Below are 25,663 nucleotides of genomic sequence, written 5' to 3' on the forward strand. Positions count from 1 at the left end.
ATTAAAATATTGACCTACAAAACTTAGAACATATAGGCCTACAAAAATATAGCTATAGGCCAACACACTCTCAAGACCAAAACATGAATTTGGATTAAAATATTGATCTACAAAACATAGAACATATAGTGTATACAAAAATATAGCTATACACACTCTCAAGACCAGAACATGAATTTGGATTAAAATATTGATCTACAAAACATAGAACATATAGTGTATACAAAAATATAGCTATACACACTCTCAAGACCAGAACATGAATTTGGATTAAAATATTGATCTACAAAACTTAGAACATAATAGGCTAATGTGTAGCATATACAAAAATATAGTTATTAGTTATACATCCTCTCAAGACCAGAACATGAATTTGGATTAAAATATAGGCTACACAATTTAGAACATGGTCTAATGTTAAACAAGGATGTCGCAATGTGAACGAAAACGAATGTAAATGAAAAACGATATTCTCTCGGCAGAACTAGCCCTGAAACATGACAGACAAGCGTCGTATATGATCCATGGCTACAGCAGGACATATGAGGAAGGTTTTAGAGCACAATAATAAAACAATATAAAACCACTTAGAACTTAACTTGTTCTATTGCTTGCTTGCTTGCCTGTTTCAAACTATGTACAGTCTCGTGTTCATGTTTCTTCTCACCCCTCAATTCTCAAACTGAAACGCGCGAGCGTCCCAGTCCGGAACCCACAGGGGCAGTTCTCCTCCTTTCTCCGGCAACACTGGCGTCTGTTCTCCATGTCCACCACCAGTGCCACCGACTTGCGCCAGTGGACAGTAGCGACGAGTGTGCGCATTGTCCCCGGTGGCGTTGCAGGTCGGACAGGTGTATCGCCTGAGGATGGGACAGGTGACCCTCCCGTCCTCGCACCTCAGGCTGTGCGATAGGTAGATCTCGGCTGACTCTCCGTTCTGTTTGCAGAATCGACAGCAGGCGGGAAGCGGAGGTCGACGGGCACCACGACCACGACCACCACCGGCACCAACCGTGTCCGAGACGCTGCTGGCCGAGCTAGGGCTGGTGGGGGTCTCCACGGAGAAACGGCTCAGTCGGCGGCGGCGGCCAGCCGTCTGAGCCGTGTCCGAAATGCTGCTCATACTCTCCTCCGAGACACAGCGGGATCGGTGGCCAGCTGAGGTGGCTGGACTGAAGGCGATGCTCTCCACGGAGTTGAGGTCAAACTCCTCATCCGAGACACAGTGGGGTCGACGGCCAGCCGGGTCCGAAAAGAGGCTGCTTGAGGTGGCTGGACTGAAGGCGATGTTCTCCACGGCGGAGTTCAGGTCGAACTCCTCCTCCGAGACACTGTGGGGTCGACGGCCCGCCGTGGGCGAAAAGAGGCTGCTTCGCCTGCTTGAGGTGGCTGGACTGAAGGCGATGCTCTCCACGGAGTTGAGGTCGAACTCCTCCTCCCAGACACAGTGGGATCGGCGGCCAGCCGGGTCCGAAAAGAGGCTGCTTCGCCTGCTTGAGGTGGCTGGACTGAAGGCGATGCTCTCCACGGAGTTGAGGTCGAACTCCTGCTCCTCCTTGTAACAATTTGGTGTACCATTGTCCTCCTCGATGTCCAGTAACAGTGAGGTCCGTCCGGCCCATCCGAGGCTGCAGTTGTTGGGGTTGTTGACTAGTCTCCCCAGCTGCAGGTAATCGTGCCACGGATCGAAGTCTCGGCCAGGGTCAGGGATATGCTGGGACGTCTGTCCGGCGACACGTCGTCTCTCGTCGTCTCTGGAGGATGTCATTTTGGGTGGTGACTGACTGCCGGTGAAGTACAGTAGCTAGTGATAGCAAAATGCACGTTGGGGCCATTGGGACCTATATATACGAGGTTGCGGCCCCCTTTGAACCTGTGCCTGTCTGATTAGCGGCGTTCCAAATTGCAACAATGTTTAAATGTCTGTCTGGGTGATCAGAGTTTAAAAAGCCATTCTGTTTGATGTTGATGGGCCATGGTGTCATGCGCGGGTCGCCTGTCAGCCTTGATGAGCCATCCATCATACCTGTCTGTCTTTCTGTCTCAAACGAAATTGGTATAATTAAGGGACATTGCACTAATAATGATCGGCACTTTTATAATTTTGCTATGATTTTCCATTTTGTTTGGGTCCAAATGAGTGAGCCTACTGTTTTACCAAATATATGTTTGTTGTAATCTGTTAATTTAGTCTGTTTCATATACAGTAGGCCTACCTAGGACCAATAGGCTAGATATAATTAGCCTAAGCCAAAGTGTTTAGCCTATTTAATTACAGAAGAAATCCAAATGTTGTTGCAGTCTGTCAATGTATTATAACTATAAAGTGTGTGTGTCCTTTTTATTTATTTATCTCTGTGCATTTTTTCATTTATATGTAATTGTTCTGATGTTTGCGACGCCACACTTAAAAGCCACGACCCTCCTCTGATGACATTGACACCACCTGGGTGACTGGGTCAGAATGTCAGACAGACACAAAATGCAACAATGTTGCAGTTCCTTTAAATCCGAAGTCATTTAAGCTTTAAAGAACGTTTGAAGTATCAGCGCGTGTCATTAAGGTTTAAAGGTGCACACAGGTGTCTTGAGTCTGGTCCGATTAGTGTCCTTAATTAATTGGATTCAACAGCAACCACTGTGCACCACACTGTATATGATGCAACAGAATGAACAGATATGATATCATAGCCTGCATTTTTCTTATAGAGCATTAGCCTACACAATTTGATGCATGACAAGACTTCATATAGGCCTAACTACTTTGTAAAGGAGAAACAAATATTGGCCTTTATAACTTTATCCATTACTTTGCAGCCATCAGAGTTTTCATTATCATGATGGCCTTTTTATAAGCAAGCTTTCTCTTGCACAAGTGCACATCAAGGATGCTCATTTAAGAATTACAGATATTGTCAGTGATGCATTTTTCTTTTTAAAACATGGAGATGGTTGAAATGAATGAAATATGAAAAAAAAAAAAGAAACCCTAAAGCTTCTGTTTGTTTCCTTCTAGTCTAGTGTAATGTGCTTCAGTGCCCACTGCCTACCTGTTTTGTTTTTATGTTTTGTGGATATAAACTAGCATCTTAATTAGCTAAATCCGGTATATTTACATTGCATTTATGTAATGTCCATTAATATGCAAAGTAAAACATAAATAATTGAAGAAGATAAATAATTGCTAAATGTATACATTTGTTTTATTATTATGTACAACTACAAGTATTGCCAATAGAGAACAGAGAACTATTCCTTTGCTCTGATAATGACTGTTGATGAAAAGCAGGTGTGTGTTGATGATTAGTAGACTGTAGTCAACTTCAGTGTCAGACAGTCAATTTGGAGTTTGGAAGCTTAATTAGCACATGCTTCCAGTGGATAACTTAAACCTCTACAAAGTGCATTTTTGTTATTAAGCACATTAAAAGCCCCTTAATTCTGATTTCTTACGAAGTTGTTTTTATAGCACTAAACTCAAATGAACCATGCCTTCTATGATTTACAGATGTTGCTAAATTGTTCTGTTGTTTCTACTGTACAACCACTGTAATGTAAAAAGAAAAAAAAGTTATTACAGATGGGAATATAATACCTTGAGATACATTTTGATATTTGAGTCCAACAGTGCCATAACCTCAAAAGAATAACATTTTATACGGTTAGACTTTATCTCAGTGAAACAGATTCATAATTATTACATTATCTGGAAGTTGAAGAAACTAACTGGCTTAAATATGTTTTTAATTTATTATGCACAAGCATCATGTCAGGTTTCATGACATCACGCCTCGTGACACGTCACGCCACCATATATGCCCGTCTCCATATATGACACATCACAACGCTGACCTCATCAAACCCTGGATAGCCATAATAGGTCTGGAGAAGACTGGATCATCACCTAGATCTGCATATATGGAGCCGGCCAGCAACTCTACATCTGACCTCAAACCCCAAACCCTTAGATCTCCATATATGGAGCTGAACTGTTCTGACATTCCATATTTTGATCTTCCCCCCACCCGTCCTTCCTTTTCGATGTCTCCCTTCTGACTGATACCTGTCCATTCCAACTCTAGACGGGCCACCCCAAAGTTATTAGTGCAGCCACGCCCGGCAACTAGAGTTCTCAACAGGCCTGGAAATTACAGCCCGGCCCTACCTGGGCATATCAAACCCTGTCCAGTGTCCAGTGTCCACTCAAGACACTGCCCCAGCTGCCACCCTTAGATCTCCATATATGGAATTGACCTGTACTGACATTCCATATGTTGATCTGACCTCATCAAACCCTGTACACTCAAGACACGCTCCATATATGACCAGACCTCATCAAACCCTGTACACTCAAGACACGCTCCATATGGCCAGTACAGAATTCATTCCATATGTTGATCTGACCCCCATGCCAAAGCGACAGCGCTCGCACGCACAGAAGTCTGCCTTCACCCAGGCAGATGTGAGCACGTGAGGTCAACAAAGCACACAACAAAGCACACACAAGGTCAACAAAGCACACAACAAAGCACGCAAGTGTCTGGATAATCCTTTTATCCTGTCTTGTTTTAGGATTCAGTCAATACTTTGGAGAATATATAATTGAAAATAAAATATGTATTATACAACTTAACTTATTATTACAAATAAAATAAAAACATTATCAAATGCATGCAGTTTGTTACAAAATAAGCTATATTAAATAAATTAAAGTTTTGTTATGGGGAAAATGTACACTGAATAATCCATAGGAACTGATATGGAGCTGTAAATGAAGAACAGCTATCAGATCCTCTTGATGTGGTATCCTATCTCATTGGCTACACCTTGCTGCTTTGTTTTACTGCGTCAACCTTTGGAGGTCCAAACCAGGACTCTTTGTTATCTATACTTTTCCAGAGGCTGCATACTGCAATAATCACACCCTTCTTCATAAAACGTGCTTTCTTCGATAAGATGAATGTCTACATTTTACCATTACATCTTATATGCCATATGGACACTCCTTATTGTTTTTATGGTAAATAAATAACATGATAAACATATTTGACTTGGCAAATGCTTGGCTGTGTGGATGTAACTTAACCATGCCAATTCTAAAAATGCCTTCCAAATCAGTAGTCAATTATGTTCAAAATGATTCAACAATTTCAAGATTTTTCACAAAGCGACTTGCTGTGAGCTTGTAGATCTGCTAGTTCACTGCAGTTCCATGAGCACAATATTATTAAGCTCTGTCATACGATGGTGTCATGGACAGAAATAGCAGATCTATCAGCTATCTATCTATCTATCTATGCTCACCACACATTACAGATTGTGAGCTTACGTACATCAATGATTTTCAGTCTGCAACATGTCATACAACTAAGTATCAATCAGGCTTTAACAGAATCCAAACATGATCTTGACATATGTATCACACGGTACATTCCATTATTGTATGTCCATGACAATAAGATCCAAAATAATATGGTTTCCGTTATAACAAAGCTTGCACTTAGTCTACATGAACCAAAGTCATATTGAGTCTTTGGGCTACAAAGAGGCTGATTTCTATATTCCACTACCAGTTTTCTATGGGTTGGTCAATACAATGTGGTGGAAATATCATATCTCAACTAGGATCTGGCATGAGTTACTGTAGCTTTATTATAGCTGACAAGCTGACTAGCACATTTAGACCTGAGGCCCATTCTAAACATTTCTGAAAAATGTCAAATTGTTATAAAAAATGTTGCTACATAACAACTGTGATGTGACACAGATTATATTTAAAGTTCTTGAAAGGTATAACAAAATATAGGTTACATGTTACAGCAGGTCTAAATGAGCCAGTCTCATTGTCCCAAACCACTGGTGGGTTGTACAGTGTCCTCCAGAATTAGCACCTTAAAAAATAAGACATGTGTTGAAGACATTATGAATGCATGTGCCAACGTAATTTGAGGCATATCTAATACACACAATTGGGATTTGGTTTAAGATTGATCAATTTACTTGCAGAAAAAGACAAACATGTATATACTGTATTTATTGATATGCTTCACGCAGATGTTCTTCATTCTGTACTTCTGCTATCTTAACACAAATGTCACCAAGCTACATCTTCATAGCAGCGACGGCTCCAGAAAATTGTGACTGGGGGTTCTATGGGGGGGCTGGCTATTTAGAGGGGGGGCTAATGAATCTTGGTTGACATATAGAAGTCAGTCAATTGGGCTTGTTTTGAGGGGGGCTAAAGGCCTATTCATAGTCTGGATTTTTGGTGGTGAGCTGACCACCGGAGCTGAAATAACGTTGAGCGGGGGTGAGTAAAAACAGAGAAGGGCTGGAGCGGTGGCAGTATTTGCTCTTCACCACGGCTCGTGACGTCATGTTGTAGTTTGGTGGTCGCCTAACCACCGAAAATCCAGACTATGTATGAGCCTTAAGCCTCCACCAGATTGAGCTTCATTCAATTTCAAAGCTTACAGTAGATTGTGCAAATTGGTTTTGGTCTTTGGTGCTGTGCATATTTCATCTGTGACAATATTATCCTATATGTCAGTATTCTTTGACATTTTAAGACCTCTTACTTCAACTTCAACTTCAAACTCAGCGTGTCCATCGGCAAAGACTCGAGGGAGCCCACAGTTGTGTAGTTCAGATATCCAGTTGTCCAGAACTGCCACTCCAACCATATGTCCATATAGTACAGTATTGGCATAACAATATATTAGCATATACTGATCAGGGATCTCACAAAAGGGATAAGGACTGACAGATACACATATCTCCATATATGGGCATAAAAGGGACACAGGTGGACAGACAGAAACAGACACTCCATAAATGGGCACTAAGACTCAGACAAATTGGTCCGTTTTGCAGTGTGACAGACAAGTGTGAGGTCCCCATATCAGCCTGAACTCTGTAGAGAGGTATTCAGCTTTGCAAGAGCAGAGGGGATTGATGATGTGATTACCTCTGGCAGGTGCTATGAGAGTGAATGCACTTCATATGGTTTTACACTACACTTTGTGATTTCTGCTTTTTAATTGCTACTCTTCTTGGTTGTTCAGCTTGATTTTATCCTTTGAAAACAAATGCCCCTTTCCATCTCTCCTTCATTCCCTTGCTTCCCCAATAACAATGAAATATTACCTGAGCTTTAAAGTATATATTACAGTATCTTCATACTGTATATCTTGTTAACTGTTAACTATCTTGTAAGTGTTGTAATAATTCTGGAGGACAGACTTACATAACTGCAGCCACAACAATAAAACAATTTCCAGCTAATAACACAATATTGTACACATATATTTTTGCATTGACTTGTTCAGAACAAAAGAGACACTCTGGCACTGGCAATGAAATATGTAATATAATCAGCCCCCTCATCACAAAATGAAAATGTTATCCAATATCAAGACAAAAAGGGATTAAGCCATAGAATGCAATACATTTAGAAAGGATCTTAAATAAATATCATGTTAATGCTTGTGTGTTCTCCAAGTCATTTGTATGTACTTATATCTGCAACCATACGAAATAATCACTGAAGATATCACAATTAACCCATTTATATAAATATGTGTACACATTTACAAATGCCATTTTCAAAAGTGCTTCAGACAGTAATGTAGAAAACAGGAGAGGATAGAGAATGCAATCCAGGCCTTGACTCTGTAAAGCTCTGTGTATGCAGTTACTGGAAGTATTTGGTCTTTTAATCCTTGAACTGGGATACAAGAAACTGGCCCCTAATTAGAGGGGACCATATCCTTTATGACAGGTTCTCTGTTTAAGTAGGTGGCCCAGTAGACTAAGTTGAAGCTTCCAAAAAGTACCGGGAACATAATCCTCGACATCCTGTCAATTTTGCTAACACTGTTGAATGTCTTCTTGCTCTCTTGGGCCTTACTGGGATCAGCAGAACCGCCTTTGGCAATGGTTGGTAGCATGGTTGTATCCTTAGTGATATTCGGCGCATAGTTGGCAACGGCAACAGCATAGGCGTTGTTCTTCTTGACAACAGAGGCCCGCTCCTTTTTCTGTCGAGAGAACAAAATGTTATGGAACAACATAAAAGATTGAAAGGATAGTTATTAATTGACAACTGTTGATTAAAAAGCATCCAGGCCCATTGCTGCCTCAAGCTGTAACAAAAGAGATGTCAATATTCATTTTAAATTCATCATTGCACTATAGCTCCAAATAGACTGGGTTAGGCTAGATGTGTGTATGCAATGCACACAATGCAAGAGTTGCTACTGTAGAATGTTAGATACTGATGCCCTGGAACAGTATACAGGTTAACTGCATTTCCCCAGGAAACAGTATTACAGGTAAAGTAACTGGCCATTCATTTACCACTCTCTTAAGAAAATGACCACCCTCTGTAACACACGCATGCACACGCACCCACCCACACCTGTGCACGCACACGCATGCACGCACGCACATACACACACCTGTCTAATCAGTAGTGTTCTCATCCTCTAACCTCGCCTCTAGCCTACAGGCTCTACACTACCAACACACTGCAATTCCATGAGTAACAATATAAAGCGAACAATTCCATTCCTCAATGCGCATCTCTATTGATTTTCTTTGAAAAGAGACTCTGTCAGAGGATGTTTTGCGTTACCTTGTCAGTCACAATGGTCTTTCCATCCCAAGCCCAGCCACGCTTTGTGAAATAATTAACAGTGGCAAACTCAATCAAAGCAGAGAAGACAAAGGCATAGCAGACGGCAATGAACCAGTCCATGGCGGTGGCATAGGCGACCTTGGGAAGGGAGTTCCGTGCACTGATACTCAGAGTGGTCATTGTGAGAACGGTGGTTACGCCTGCAAATAAAGGAAAGAAAAATAGCGGTTAATCCCTCCACACTGAGAGCTGCCCTAATGATAAAGGGTTATACTATTTATAGAATAAAGAGGTTGTCTTGCTGGATGCACAAGACACAGCAAGAGTCTATAACACCTAGGCCCTCATTTATCAACCGTGCGTACGCCAAAATATGGGTGCACTCCGAAATTTTCGGCATTTACCATTTCCGGCAAAGCTTGAAATTGAACTTGAGTAGGACAAAAAGTCACGTCTGGTCGGGAGCTGTCGTACGCTTTGTCCTCACCTGTTTTTCTGTCGTAGAACAGCGGAGCAGCATTGTTTGACCAGCTGAGAGGCTGTCACAGGCATCTAAACATATGTTTTCACTCCTAAAATATATAAAACTAATAATACGAAAAAAAAAAATTTGTAAATTGGTAGGATATTTCCAAGTGTGCAAGCAATTAAAATCGCGCAATTAAAACCAATGTTGCAAGTCAAGCCATTTAAACAGTGTTTTGCATGAGCGCATACCGGTAGCCCCCCCCCCCACCCCCCCTCCTACAATAGTTAACTTCCATGACATGGATCGAGAGGCATTTGCATAGCTATTAGCTGCAGTTAATTATGCAGCTATAGTCAAGTCTACCAACCAACACCAACGGGTATGGCTACTGCAATCTACAGCCATGTCTTTCTCGCGTTACGTCTCGTCCTTTTAATTAAGGATAAACCCGACGCGTCGCTCGAATGCCAAATGTGCCTTGCCGGCGTGCCAGCCAGCGCAAGTGCAGGGGAGTCGAGGGGACCGCATCTGAGATAGGCTAACCCAGCCAGCCCACCAGTGCCATGTACATGAGGCTGGTTTAAGCAGCACATTCATATAATTGACACTGCCCAGCCACAGCAGCGACTCGCGAGGCAATCTAAATAGATTGTCATAAACGTGCATGGTCACGGTTTAGAGACAGACAGGACAGGAGGGAGGAGATGCACCTAAAACAGCAGAGTGTGTGCGCGCCTATTTAATTGTTATTTAATTCATATGCTTCACAGGTTCAGGTTTTCGTTCACTAATATATTTTGTTGTATATTAAATGAATGAAGACTTTAATAATTTAGGCTACAACAGTAGCCTACAACTAACAACACACAGCAGGCGTGTAGCGTGGATCAAATTATTGACTGGGCAAATTAGCATGGGGGGGGCAAATTAGCACGGCCGTTAGGTGTGAAGTGTGGACGGTTTGGGGGACCATTTAAAACAAAGGCGGCTTGCATGCTGTGGTTTACTAACCAGAAAGGCAAGCGAGGTGAGAGGAGAAACAGACAGGGTAGGCCTTTCTTTAATTCATGCAGGTGTTCGTTCTTTATATATTTAAGATACAATAACACACCAGTTGGGCTTGCAAGTTGCGTGTGCGTGCGTGCTCCTGTGTGTGTGTATGAGGCGGGCAGCAAGGGGAAACTTTTTTATTTGCTTTTTCCATTGTGTAACTAGGTTACCATGCGTTGTTTGGTCGTACTGCAGAACGTTCATGTCGCAAAAACGAGGGCGAGGCTTGATTTCATAGGGCGTGCCAGATAGATTTCAGCCGTCACATTTATTAACGTCAGAACGAAATTAAGGAAGGATCAGCTGTTTGCGATCACTTTATAAATGCCGTGGCGACGTGGGTGTACTACGAAACCTGCACTCGAATCTGTGGCAGATTTTACACTCGATTGATAAATGAGGGCCCTAAAGTGGGAGATATTTTGTACACTGTCCCCCATATTGACAGAAGGTTTAAGAGCTTGTTGAAGTAGGTTACATGTCTTGTAAGTATAATGTCATTATTCCCATGAATCATGATGTGCATCATACCCTGTAATAATCAACAAATAAGTGTTGTTTCCACATGGGAGTAAAATCACAGAATTACACTGGTGAAAATTACATCACCTTGACCTCTGCCAGTAAAACGAATCTAGCCAAGACAGGACTTGAGTTTATTATTACCCCATCGACCCTAATGTCCACTGACCTTCGGCAATGCTTTATAGCTGGCGTAGAAGGATTGGTTTGGACCTTATATGCTCCAGTCATATATATTATTATTGTTGTCTTCAATACCTGTGTTTCCCCAAGCTGTCAGGTCATTGTTGTTACTCCGCTTGACTTTTAAACAACTTGGGAGTTATACCCATTTTCTTTGACTGATGGCATTACATATTTACATTTTGACTTTTTTTTTGGTGTGCAGTGAACAAAACAGGCCCACAAAACTGAAGTGTTCCAGGATTTTGTGCTCTGGGTTTACTGGTACTGTACTGACAGGGTTTACTTGTACATATGTAGCAGCAAATGTGTGAATGAGAATAAAAAGATAGGCATTTACCAAACATGCTGCTGCTACTACTGCTACATTTATTACCTCCACCAAAGGAGTTGTACAGGAGTTTATATTTGACCCATTCCACATGTCTGTCTGTCTCTTTATCTGTTAGTAAACAGATGTTTGGACTTCCATAAAACAATAGTTGACAGCCAATATAGTCAATATTCTTGTTCAAATATGGGTTCTTCTTCTGGGTTTTGTTTTTCAGACAAATAAACAGTAAAGACTTGATACTTAACCCATTCAGGATTGGGAACCCCTTTTTGGGTTCTTGATGCTATCTACAGTATACAAAAATCGGCCTAAAATGAAACACCTTTTTATTTAGACAGTACAGTATGAACACTGCTCTTCAACTTGTCAGAACTGAGACTGAGGTGTGCAGATGGATGGCCAATAAACTACACAACAGACCCAATGTTGAAACCATAGTCCTGTCTGTCAAAGGGGGTTCTGGTTCAATACAGTAATGGTAAAATGATCATCACCTGATGAACGGTTCTGTTTTTGTTTTTATGTTGCAACTTATTATTATTAATTCATTACAGTTGTCACGGGGCAACCCGTGCCCTATAGACACTAGAAGACTCCACAAGGTGAAACGGAACATTACAAACGCACACTGCACAGCTGCTCCCATTAATTGACTGTCATCAAGCTCCTTGGAGGTGTGGCTATGTGTAGCGTCATATACTGTACTACTTATCGGTGTTGCCTAATGCTATCATAATTGTTTTGTGTTTGATGTGATGCCTTGGAAAACATTCAGACTCTAAATGTGTAATTGTATAGTTGGTCTAACTCATGGGTCATGGTTTACCTTGTTTGAGTAGATTGGTCCAATTACTAATCATGGTGGGTGGGGTCTCACCTGGTATATAAGGGAGGCTTGTGGAAATGTTTGGGAGGGGAATCAGTTTAGCTTGAGACTAACAAAGGAGACAACTCCAGGGGAGAGCTGCCAGGGCCAGGAAGGCATAGCCTGTTTTCAGTTTCTTAAGTTCTTGGTTTGTTGTTTTTCCTTAGTTGAGTGGTCAAGTGTTTTCTTACTTTCGGTTATTTGAAAGTGTATTGTCAGTCTTATTTCGGGAAGTATTATTTTTGCCTGCACAGTCAAATCCAGCATGGGTTGGTCACTTTGTGTTTTAAGATTTTTTTTTTTTGCGGCTTACGCCTTTATTGATTTTTTAAGGGATAGAAAGTAGGCTGACAGGAAACGGGAGAGAGATGGGGGGATGACATGCGGTAAAGGCCGTGTCGGGTCCGGGAGTCGAACCCGCGGCACACCGCGACTGGATCACCAGTCCGGTGCCCAGACCGTTACGCTACGGCCTGGGCCCACTTTGTGTTTTGAGGTAAATAAAATACCAAAAAAGATCTACATTCTTGGACTGTCGATTCTTGGAGCCTTGGCCGTTCGGCCAACTTTACAACAGTGTTAGGTATTATTTAGAGGATTTCCTGTATAGTATTTAGGTGTATTCTTTGAATTTATTCTGCCATATCCATGACTGGGAACTGGGTAACAAATTTAGTTCTGTACTTGCATGACAATAACACTCAATATTGTATATTTGTTAAATGTTTCCAAAACTTTAGTTTAGATTAGTAGTTAAACAAAAAATAAATAAAAGTTATTTATAAAAACTACTTGACTCATTGCACTAATATGAATGTAGTTAAACTACCAGCAAGCGACTGAAATATTCAGTATACCGGTAGTTAAACTAATACATTTAGTTTACGACTCCCCAACACTAAAAGTAGAGCTATCTCAGTAGGAAATTATTGGGGAAAAGTTGAAATTACCCTGTATTAGAAATAATTATCTGAAATTAAATATTAAGTATTGAAATCAAATGTAAATGTTGTTAATAAAAGAAAATCAACCAGACTCTCTCTCTCTCTCTCTTACAAATAAAAGTGTTCAAATGAACACAAATGCAATTTTGATGACCAGTTGCATTTCATAGTATATTTCAGAATGCTGCAATTTCATTCCCTTCATTCCCCCCCACAAAGACATCCCTATAAGAATTCCTCTTCACTTCAATGACTTTTAACATAGCTAAGGCTACAGTACTGTATGTCCAAGGATGATGCATCTGTCCAAGGATGATGCATCTGCCGTACACTTACCAAACACTGTCCTGGCTGGCACTGACTCTCTGTTCAACCAGAAAGACACTTGAGACAGTATGACAGTCATTATGCATGGAAGGTAGGTCTGGATGACGAAGTAGCCGATCTTCCTCTTCAAATGGAAATGAGCTGTCATGACTGTATATTCACCTGCATGGAAAATTGAAAAGGTCACAGGGGTCAGAATGCCAGTTAAAAGAACAAAAACGTCTTTCTGTCTGTCTGGGGCACGTGATGACATTCTTTTGGGGTTGTGTGTGTGAGTGAAAAGGCACGGGGCAATGTGGGGAAGGGATTAAAACCAGAAGGCAGGGTATATGGAGACTATTAGTGAACATATCAACATGTATCATGGTATATGGTGGTTGACACAATGGGCTGGATTTTGAAGATGCGTTTTACCATGTGGTAATACATAAATTGGCCTCGCTCTGCGCACAATCGTATTATGAAAGCCTTATCGTCCCGTGTTGAACGCACACACATATGTCATACGACGTTCCTGAATATTTTAGCATCGTGGGAGTGTCCATATTATGTTAATTATTTTCGCTTTGCGCAATTTGCTATTAAGCCCCTTGACCTAAAAAAAACTAACACACAACGATAAGACGTGGGTCTGACCACCTCATAAATGCAAAAAGCACTGTTTGATTTTACACTTGAACGGCTCTGGGAGGCTGCTGGAGTGTTGCCATGTCTGTTTATTATAAGCGGCTTCTTTTTCTGTAAAGTTGCTTGTAAATATTGGTAGTTGTACTATTTGTGGTTGCTTTTCTTGTTTCTAAAGTGGTTATTTGGGCTTTTCTCCTAATGTTGTTTAAACCAGTGATCCTCACACAGCACATTCCCATGTCAAGGATCCCCAGATGAATGCATTTGCCCAACTAAGGACGGCTAATCCAAAAATTAAATTAAAGTTTTCCAAGAAAAATAGCAGATCTACCAGCTCACAATGCATCACATTCATTCATTAAAACTATGAACTCTGACTGCAGGCGGATATATAATGATCATTATAACTATAACAATGTGCAAGAAAATATTTAAAAAGATGGAAGAACTTTATATTTGTGGACAATCAAAATATGTTTTTTATTTTAATGTGGTGTCATTAAAATTAATCTGGATATGGCAGACTCACTATCTAGAAAATAAAAACATGGCACTTCATTTAAAATAGGTTACAGACCCCTGTTATATGCGCTTATTTCTATAGACCTATTTACTTGTTTCTATGAGACATGGCAACAGCGCTCTTTTTGCCTTTTTTTGTAAAATGTTGAGATTAGAAACGGCCATAATTCTTTAATTTCTCAACCTTAAAAATAAATAAAAACATCTCCATAATCCTTGGGAAGTTTGCTTTCATACATCACACCCGATTCAAGTCTTCTTCAATAAAATGCTACGAGCGAAGACCATATACCATCGGGGCCACAGGCACAGCATTACACAGCAGCATTCAACTCATTCCTTCATCATGACTTGAATGAAATAAAATATAATAAACGTTATTTTACTGGTGTTTTTCAATAGAAACAAATTATTTTGAGGCATAAAGGTGACAGCATGCAGTGCAATAGGAATAAATAACCCAAATGTGACAAAGTCATGTCATGTCTTCTATGGTGCCAGCCTGAAGAAATGTAATACCACGATCCCCAAAGTGCGCATTCCGTATGTGACATCAGCTGACTGGTAAAGAGAATAGTACGGACATGTTGATTGGGTACGTCTCAAACACTCCTTAAACACTCCCATGACTAATTCAAGGCCGTTTTGCGCAATCCACAGGGTGTCGAAAGCGCTTCTTAACATGCCCAAAATTGCTATATGACATTCCCCACGCCCCCAGCTCTAAAAACTGTAATATTATATGTAATATTATTGGAACTGGATAATCGACCTGAATATGTTCATAGTCCAGAACTAGCATACAAGCCGGTTTCTATTGGGATTAGTGACTGCTCCCCTTTTGAACAGTTTCCATAAGAGAATTTGTCAGTTATTTACTCCATAGACTCCATGGATGTTTGTCATTATATTAATATTAACCTGGTCATTTATATTTTCTAAATAAAATCAGCTCATATTTGTGTCTGATTTGTGTCTGAGTTAGACTTTTTGTGTGAATGTAAGTATTACTTGCCACCCTTTGATGTGCCATTAGCCCTTGTTACTTGTGGAAAGAACTATGGCGTGTATTTAAAAAATCACACCCGTGTGAACTGAGTGTTGCAACTCCCCTCTCCCCTCCCCCCCCCCCCACTCTCCTCTCTCTCTCTCTCTCTCTCATTAGCAGGCAACAGTGCTGCACTGTCTCTCTCTCTGTTTCTGGCACAATAGGTGCATGGGTGGGTTAACGTCACATAGATAGGCGGACACGGACATTGCTGTTCCTTGGAGTGGTTGCACCACTCAAAAACAGATTATTCATGCATATCTATCACCAGACTACGTATTATTAGTTATATTCTACTACTCTACTCTTAACATCTTGATTGGATAAGATTACAGTTTACAGAAGTGGTCCGTTTTGACCAAAATCCCTCAAATCATCCACGCACATTTCCATGGGTGCTGAAAGTTATTGTAACTGGTAAAGGGAGGCTGGCTAGGTATGGTATGTGCACTCCTACACCATGCATGCCTATGAGAGCATGTGTGGCCAGTGGGCCACAGACCAGGCAGTTTGAGGGTAACAGATGTTTATTCAGTTCTTTGGTGGAGGGTTATGGCATATAACATGGATGATGACAAATGATAGTTTAAGATGGAAGTGATGATTTTAAATAATGCATCAGCTTGTGGCACAACTGTCAAGGTTCTCACAGTACCTCTGATAGAGGGCAAATGTTTCTGAGGTTACCACCACCTGGGCCTATATAGGCCAGCCACAGGTGTGCCTAACTAGTAATCAGTATAGCCCCACCCACCACTAGAGGAGGAATGAGGTGATCAGCTCAAGTTCCACCCCACTCTCAGACGGAGAGTGGGGGGGTTTTCTACAGGTGCATAAGGAAGAAATTGGCCTATTATAGTGGCACTGGCCATTCTTTGCAAAACACATCTTTTTATATTCCTCCTACAGTTTATTTCCAAACATCACAAAAATTGGTACACATGGTACATCGTCATGTGATCAAGAGGGATCTGTACGATTTTTCATATGTATGGCATCTAAAGTTTGCAGGAGTGGCGATCGCTCTGAACAAAATTCCTCGAATCATGAATGCAGCGTCTGATTGCCGTGAAAGGCTAAGAAAAAAATTCCACCCTTTTCACACAAACATCACACAAATTGGTACACATTATGTCATGTGATCAAGACGAATTATTCAATCTATATATGTTAAAGCATAAACTTTGTTATTTATTCCTGCTGTTGACTCATATGTATATGGTTTTCATATATGTGGAACTTGGGTGCATTTCATGAACAAAAAGTAGATTTTAAATGACTTTAACCAGTAAGACGCCCTGAGGGCGAGAAGCGACCTCGTGAGGTTCCGCCTGGGTGACGGCAGACTGCTGGGCTTGCCCAGGCGGGGAAAAAACACACAACGTTTCCTCTGTGGCCTTCGTCAGGTATAGTCATATACCTGATGAAGTCCACAGAGGCCAAAACATTGTGTGTTTTTTTCCCCGCCTTGGTAAATACATTTTTGGGGAGCTTTGTTCTTTTTGTTCGAGCACCCGTTGAATTAGCCTGGGATGTGCGTGCACCTCCTGACCACAAAAAGGGAGACATCGAAGAGGAAGGACAGGTGGGGAGGGATCAACATATGGAATGTCCGGAACAGGTCAGTTCCATATATGGAGATGGAGGCATGATGTCACGAGGCGTGACCATGAGGCGTGATGTCACGAGGCGTGACCATATATGGAGGTGTGACGTGACACACCATTTCCATAGTAAATGCGACCTATGGTCACAAAAAGACCCAAGTCATTATACATTGTTGAGGAGTGGACGTGGTCAAATTGAAACACTTGCTGGTCTGCCATGACCAGAATGGCATAATACTATAAGTAGGCTAATCACTGCACATGCTTGTACAGTGCAGCACTTGTACACCTATTTACACCTATTCACCTATTTGTTCAATCTTCCGCGTCATCAGTGCCCATACCCGAGGCAGGGTTGGCAATTGGCCTTTCTGTGTGGAGTTTGCACGTTCTCCCTGTGTCCCCTAGGGTAGGTACCCTCACAAAAACATGCAGTAATCCTGGTCTCTAAACTACCTCCCCCTGGGCCAGCCGGGCGCCTGACAGAGGGGAAAGGAACTGGTCAGAATAACGTGTTCTTTCCACACGCTCCGTCCGTGGAAACTGTCCCCTGTCAGGTGAAAAGAAGCAGCTTAGGCTCCTCATGCATAGTCAGTCTGCTGCCCCCCCCCCCCCCCCCCCCAGGTTGGCAGAGGAAGTGTAGCGCCCAGGATTACATTAGAAAATTGACACTGGGTGAAAAAATGGGTTGCAAAATCGTGGGATAAAAAATATCAAAAGAAATAATAATGTGTAAAATGTATTTATAATTTATTTAGTTTGTAAATGCACAATTAAGCCTAATGTATTTTACCAAAACATCATGATACAACGTGTTGTTAACGTGTAGATTTACACAGAGCATATCTAAGTACATACAGGCTATTCATGCATTCATGACCCCTGGAACTTAACATTTGTGTGACCCCATGACATTTCCTCTAGCACTACTGTCAGGCAGAAATGTCAGTTTTGCGCACATAATATAAGAGATGGCAAATTGCAGGAAAACCCCCATGGCCATTCCTCTAGACAACCTCCCCCTTACCCTAAAATGTACTAATTTCTGTTTTACAGGTACTTTGTAGATTGTTTTATTGTGGTATTTCTATTATAAATTAATTTCACTCTAAAGTTGCAGCAACATAGGTTACACCTAAATGGGTAAAAACCTAAAGTAAAAACGGAGGAGTTGCAACTGGTGTGGTTTGGCCTTAAGGATGCCAATTTTGGTTGGTTCAAAGTCTTCAAACCACTTTGGCCTGGTTGCATGTAATGATCAGCAAAGCCTCAAGGGGTCACTAGCAAGGCTAAGAAGAACTGAAACAGTATTTTGAGAGTAATTCCCATAAATATTGTGATTTCCCAGTAGTGTGAAACAGGAGCTGTGCACATCTCCGCTAGTCTGACTGTGACGTTCCACTTAGCATGATGGTCTGCAGACAGTGGAAATGACATGGTTGTGATGATTATATTTTCTACGTGTCTATTTTCTAATCTGTGCCTGCAGACAAATTGCCAGACAAATGACGCATAGCTTTAGAGCTAGTTCAGGCGGCATCACTGTGTGGGTGATGTATGTGACATGTCTGCAACACTGACGTGTCAAAAAGCTGACCAATTTGGAGCTCAATTTAATCTCACCATATTCACTGTTCTGTTTTCCCTTGGAGGGCGGAGGGGTTGTATGTAGGCTATACTGTACTGTATGTAGTGTCAAAGTCACTACTGGTTGCCGACGGCTAAAAAATGTGCTTAAAAAATAATATATGAATACAGTTCATAAACAAAAAGATTTATTATCTGTATGCCAAATAGTCACTTCAGCATACCATAAGTCAGACTATTACTAAGCGTAACCTTAAATCTAACCCTGACCTCAGTCTTAACTGGCCACGTAAGTCCCCTGACCTCATATCAGTCTTAAACGGCCATGTAAGTCAGTTTCACAAACACAATGTTTTCGCTTCGGTGACTTCCGTATTTTCTAGCCGCCTACTCACGGTAGGCAGTATGTTGAAATGTCCATATTGGTCCAGATAAGAACATACTGGTGATCATCACCAGTTGATAACATTCGAAGCGCATAAAGAACTACCAGCTCTTGTGAACCGTGTCCGAAACGGTCGAGAAATGACAGAGTTACCAACCAAGCTATTTTTGTGCTTGGGACCCAGGGATCACAGATTCTAATAAAATTCCTTCAGTAAAGCTTTGAAGTCTTTGTGTTCAGGTTTTTATTCTGTTCTATTTGTAATCACTGTAATCACTTTGACAATCAGCAGGAAGCAACAGATCTTCTCTCAATTTCTCTCTACAAAGTCTGATGCCCAGTCCCTGTGGACATGACATGTGGCAAAATGTATGTCACCTACCACACGACGCGGCAAGTATAACTTGGCCTTTATTAGGCCCATATGTGCCCTCTCCCTACGCTCATTCTGTAGCTCCGAGATGAGGTCACACCCTGGGCCCCTCCCACCGCGGTTCAGAAACGGCGCATGTTTCCACAAGGAACGATTCTTACCCTTTTCTGCACAATGAATCCAAAAAGTGAAGGGGCAGAAAAGGTTTACACTAATTAAATCTTAGCAACGCCAAAGAAAATCCAACTTTAAACAGTTACACGAGCATACAGCGGTTGTTTAGCATGTTTTTCAAGGAAGTTGAAAAGCTTTAGCGCCTCCCCGGCTCGAACATTTCCAACTGACTTCAGTATACTCGACATGCACGCGCACACGCACGACTTCCTTGATAAACATGGAAGCGGCTGACTAAACAACCTTCACTTTTTGGATTAATTGTGCAGAAAAGGGTAAGAATCGTTCCTTGTGGAAACATGCGCCGTTTCTGAACAACGGTGGGAGGGGCCCAGGGTGTGACCTCATCTCGGAGCTACAGAATGAGCGTAGGGAGAGGGCACATATGGGGCTAGGCCTTTATATGGGATTCATACTATTAACTAGCCAATTACAACACCGCTGTCCCTCCGGGTTATGGAATGTGCTATATTACCAGTAGCCAATAGCATGCATGCAATTTGTCAGAACAAGCCGATATTAACAGCAACATATAGATTCATCAACATGACAACATACCGCCAAATGAGTCGTGTCCATGGCTAGATAGGAGAGTGTAGAGAGATTGGTAACTGACTGAGGGCACAGAGCGGAAAGACATGAAACTAGTTTGCGTCGGAGAGTTGCAAGGACCCGGGTCTCACATGGAGCATTTAGTTAGTGTACTAACTGGCTGCATTACCAGGCATCGCTTCAAGAATAAAACTAATAAATTGTCAGAATTTGCTAACTGAAAAAAGAAAAGGCTAGTACAGAAATTGATGCATAGTTGGCTTATCATAAACTAACCTCCTGCCCTCAATGCACAGTCTCACAACAGTTCATCATTACTGGGCCCACAGCACCAAATCATTGTGATTAATAATGTTTTCCCTAAGCATATGTAAGTGTGCCTCTCCTCCAATGCGCAATAACATACACTATTTGTATGCATCACAACTAGCAGAGAAGATTTTCACTCCACTGGTCAGTGGTCAACTGGTCATACCAAGACCACATCATTTCATAGCAACCCCATCATTTCTGGATGAGGAGGTGCAGGTGAATGTGAATTGTATCATGTCAATGAAACACTTTTAGTGAAATACATCCTCCAGAATGCAGTTTTAAAATACTCAGGGATTAGAGTAGCCTTATACTTGAGAGTAGTTTTCATAGAGATATTATATTACACACACACACACACACACACACACACACACACACACACACACACACACACACACACACACACACACACACACACACACACACACACACACACACACACACACACACACACACACACACACACACGTATGATTCTGTCACCACTACTAGCAACGCCTCATGCCTGACAAGGCTGTGAAACATTGCCAATGCTGCAGTAACAAGCAGAGCTTCCAAATGGAAAGACATCTCAAAGAGAAGCCAAGATTAGACATGAGAAGAAAAAGATGTGTTACCCATGGCAACAGAACAGAGAAACATAGCTCATTTGCTGCGATTCTGAAATGAAGGCCTTGATACATACTGCCACTTGGCACGGGGGAAGTCCTTTTCAGCAGCGGGGGTAGGAGGGGTGGGTCGATTCCAAGGACTAATCCCTATGGATTATTTTTGCGTACTAGTTGTGTTGCCTCTATTTTCACTGTTTTTGTGAAGACAAAGACTGTCTCTAACATGTAAGTATGCACACACACACACACAGACTTATGTACTATATTCATAGCGGTAGAATTTTTTAAAACATGAGTGAGTGCCCTCTTGGAGCTCCGCGCCAAAATCCTGGAGTGTTAATTAAACTCACTGGGTGTAATAATGGGTTAACACTGTGATGGGTGTAAAAGTGGTCACTGTTTTACTCTCAGAGTTCAATTTAGACTCTGGATTTAACTGTGTATATCTTTCGTAATTGAATTTGCATGCCTGCCCCAATGCCTTGTTGTGGATGGGGGAGGAGGGATCCATGACATGAGACTGAATTCTCTCAAGAGACGCTTAAGATCCCTTCACTGAGTGCGGGAAGATGGTAATTATAGCATGAAGATGATAATCACTTCGTGGCCACAGATGTAGGAAACCGACATAACTGCTAACATTACTAGACTGGTGGTCTGGTGAAGCCTATACAATAAGAGCTGTCAAAGAGAGGGCAGATCCTTTTATACGGGGCAATAGCACTTGCTGCTGATTAGGACGTTTTAGTGACGGAGAGCGGCCTACATTACAGGGAGGTATCTGAAACCAGTGTTTCTCAACTGGATTTCCTGCTACTATGTACTAAGTTTGGTGTGGATATGAAAAACGCTGCGCACCCCGACCACGTGGCCCTGGTGTGACTAATCTCACGGCAGTTCCCCGAACAGTAGTTTGTGCCACACTGTCCATCATTCACGGTCGACCCATCCTCTTAATATGGGATGGGATAACATTCTGGTATGTTAAATTGTGTGTACAGTTGAATTAACAAATTGCTCGTCTTGTGCAATTATGTCATCTGTGTTAAAACAAAACACCCACCCGTCCAAACTATCTATGAGCAGTCTTATCAGCACAGAAACTAGTGTCTGACCTGGGTTCCAGCTTTTCCCATGGAGCAGACTGAACCATTATCCAAATGTGTTCCTGCCATAGGGCAGGAGCCTATCTCCTGTAGCAGTGAGGCAGTTTGATGTAAACGTACATCCTCCTGGATATGACGCTAGTACAGTATGTTGCAGGGACTTACCCCCAATCCAACTCTTGATGCTGAGTGCCAAGCAGGCACGCATTGGGTCCCATTTTTATAGTCTTTGATATGACTCTTTGGATTGAACCACCTCCCAGTCTTAGGGCAGGATGTTGGTCATGGGGGCTGTGCAATAGGTGCCCAGAAGGTGTGTATGGGTACGGTGGCACAGTCGGTAGTGCTGTCGCCTCACAGCTAGAAGGTCCTGGGTTCGATTCCCGCTGGGCGCTGTGGGTGCTGGGGGCGTGTTCTCTACCTCCGCGTCATCAGTGCCCAAAGCCGAGGTGGGGTTGGCGAAAGGTCCTTTCTGTGTGGAGTTTGCATGTTCTCCCCGTGTCCCCTAGGGTAGGTACCCTCACAAAAAACATGCAGTAATCCTGGACTCTAAACTTCCTCCCCCTGGCCAGCCGGGGCACCTGATGGAGGGGAAAGGAACTGATCGGAATAACGTGTTCCTTCCACGCGCTACGTCCGGCCGGTGAAATTCTCCCGTTAGGCGAATCAACAATCAACAATTTGATCATAATAATTTTGTCCACAAGAACATAGGCTTGAGTGCCGGCACAAAACAGGGTGAGAGTGGCTCAGGGGTAGAGTGGCCGGTAGAGCAGCCGGATGGGAACGATGAGGTTCCCAGTTCAATCCCGGGCTCCACCAGAGTTAGTGACGAAGTGTCCTTGAGCAAGACACTGAACCCCTCATTTCTCCTGATGTGCAGGTTGGTGCCTTGCATGGTTTCCTCCTCCATCGGTGTGTGAATGTAATGCACAATCTATGTAAAGCGCTTTGGATGAAAGCCCTATATAAATTGACCATTTAAAACAAGACTGTTCCATATTTAAGGTAAGTTTGTCAAACTCTAAAACAAATTTGTTTTATTATATTTGACCTGGATTCTATTTGACCTGGATTCAAAAATCCATCACAATTGTTTGGTCACTGATTGTGATGTCTGTTAGCTGTGGAGTGATTAAGAGCTGTACAAAGGCGTTCATAAGCATGGTATTATAACGGTACTGTATATGATTATCATATGTATCAACCAATCATTTGAGCAACCAAATCTGTTTTAAAAGTTTATGTATATGGTGTTTTGTCTAGTAACAATATTGGCTATCACAGAGTGTGATAATTCCATACTGTGAAAGCGTGCTATTCATACAGGTTTCCCCCAGAGTGAAGCCTGAGAGCATACTCATCTATGCCAAATGACCTAGTTTGTTGGTATGCTACACCAAACACTGACTGAGTGACTGGTTAAACAAGTGATAATGGTTAGTGGCAAGACGTTTCTGTCTTTTATGCCGACAACATACAGCACTTAACCTAGATAGGAACATTTAGTTCCGATGAAAGGATATTGTGGCTCAATGAAATTGAGGCATGGAGGCATGACGCGATAGCTGAATGGTTATAGGGCACATACGACTCTAATGCCTGACAGTGGGTATCTAGTTCGATTCCATGTTTCCTATCTTTCTACACAATTTCTATTTTTAAAGGCTCAGAAGAGAGGAAGAAATCGTGGCACGGACTCCTTTGATAGTTGAGAACACCCACCAGGGAACTTCTCTCTGGTAGTAATCTATTCCACACCTGTTGGGAATAGTGGTGGAGACAAGAGGCCTCAGCTCTCACTTTTATCTATAACCTAAAGGAGAGATCGTACATTAACAATCCTTTACATTGGCTTCCGTGTTGGATTCAAAAGTTGTTCTACAACTAATGACATTAAAAGCAAGACATGCAAGAAAAGCATGGACCAGTGTATTTATAGGGACAGGGTGGCCTTATGATTACAGTGATGGTCACGGGTTCAATTCCCACAACAGCCATCGGACTATCCTTGAGACGTACTGCTCAGTAATTGTAGATTTCTCTGGATAAAAGCACCAGTAAAAGCAAATGTTCTCCGGGCAAATATATTTAGTATTTGAAGTGTAATTGATCCATTCCCATGGCTATTTTATAATGAGACAAACACTGGGAGAGCTGACAGGGAGATGGCACAGGAGAAAAAGACTCTTGTTGCATTTAATCCTTGGCCAGAAGGAACACTTGTGGTCCAGATGGGAGCCTCCAACATTTTAAGCATGGTTCAAATCAGCCTGTCACAAATTCAGCTGTTCCCTGTTGGATGTGCTTGCTGATTCCTTTCTTTGGAAGATGATGCACCAGTGCACTGTTGTGAGACAGGTAGCAGGTTGTATTTTGAGCTCCAACATAAGACAGTGCCATCACTAAAGAACATAGCGGCCATTCCTTTATTCTGGAGCTCCCTCTAATTGTGCCGATGACAGCTACAACTCCCACCTACAATGCTCTTTTCTGTTGCAGCATCTCTCACAAAACTCTGCCATGCTCTATCTACTGTTCCCCTTTCTCCCTTGTATGGTGGTTGTGTGACATCCAGTGAGTGAGAAACATCCAGTCTACATATCTCTTATTCGTTCCTTCCCATCAATGTCTGTATTGGCTAGGGAATTTCCTTTACCAATGAACCACGTGTCTGCATTTTGCTCATCTTTGTTCTCTAAAGGGGGTTTCCTGTAAAGTGGGAAGTAGCCCAGCTGTCATGCTTTGCAATATTGGTTCTCCATGTCATACTAAATGAAGATGGAACGATTTATTTGTAAGAACCCCCAGAAGCAAAAAAAAATCCCATTAGTCAAATCATGTCAAGCTAAAACAGCCAGGACAAACATTTCCTTGTGTTTTTCATTACCAACAAAGTCAATAGCTTAATAAGCAACCAACGGCAAAGCACAGCAAACAACGTTGTTCATTTTGGATGATGCATTGCACTGGCCAGGCTAATTATTTATGATTTAATTTGCTAGTATCGCTGCATTTGTGGAATAGGCAGTTCAGCTATCTCAATTGCATTTTAAAATGGAATGAATGATTGCTGATTAAAAAGCTGTCTGTGGGTATCAGATACCTATAGATGACACACACACGCACGCACACAAATACAACTTTACCTGTACTTGATTTTATAGTTTCTTGTCCTATTGTTTGTCCAAGCAGATCATACTGGTTCAAACGGGAGCTCTCTTCTTCCACTACCACTGAGTCAGAGGCATTTTTAGTCCATGCATAGGTCACCTCTGACATTGTGTAGGCATCTGAAAAAGGAACCAAATATTGAGGAAATACTGCATAATTTGGCCCAAATTGTTGTTTTAGTTAAACTGCAAAATATAGTGCAACTATATGTCTAATCTTAACAAATAACACAAGGAATATGTGGACTGAC

The 25,663-nt window shown here is 41.9% G+C and overlaps 1 protein-coding gene across 1 annotated transcript in view; it reads right to left on the minus strand.

Moving 5' to 3' along the window:
• Positions 1–7,579: 7,579 nt before the first annotated feature.
• Positions 7,580–25,663, minus strand: part of gabra2b (gamma-aminobutyric acid type A receptor subunit alpha2b) — a 32,192-nt gene continuing 14,108 nt past the window's right edge. Inside the window, exons 7-10 of the mRNA XM_083786064.1 lie at positions 25,389–25,532; positions 13,342–13,494; positions 8,636–8,838; positions 7,580–8,039 (exon numbers count right to left, since the gene is read on the minus strand). Of these exons, the coding sequence (XP_083642190.1) occupies positions 7,749–8,039; positions 8,636–8,838; positions 13,342–13,494; positions 25,389–25,532 (791 nt within the window). The 3' untranslated portion in view covers positions 7,580–7,748. The remainder of the gene's footprint in view (positions 8,040–8,635; positions 8,839–13,341; positions 13,495–25,388; positions 25,533–25,663) is intronic.

Source organism: Protomyctophum parallelum, assembly GCF_964188405.1.
Source record: "Protomyctophum parallelum genome assembly, chromosome: 16".
Lineage (NCBI taxonomy): Eukaryota > Metazoa > Chordata > Actinopteri > Myctophiformes > Myctophidae > Protomyctophum > Protomyctophum parallelum.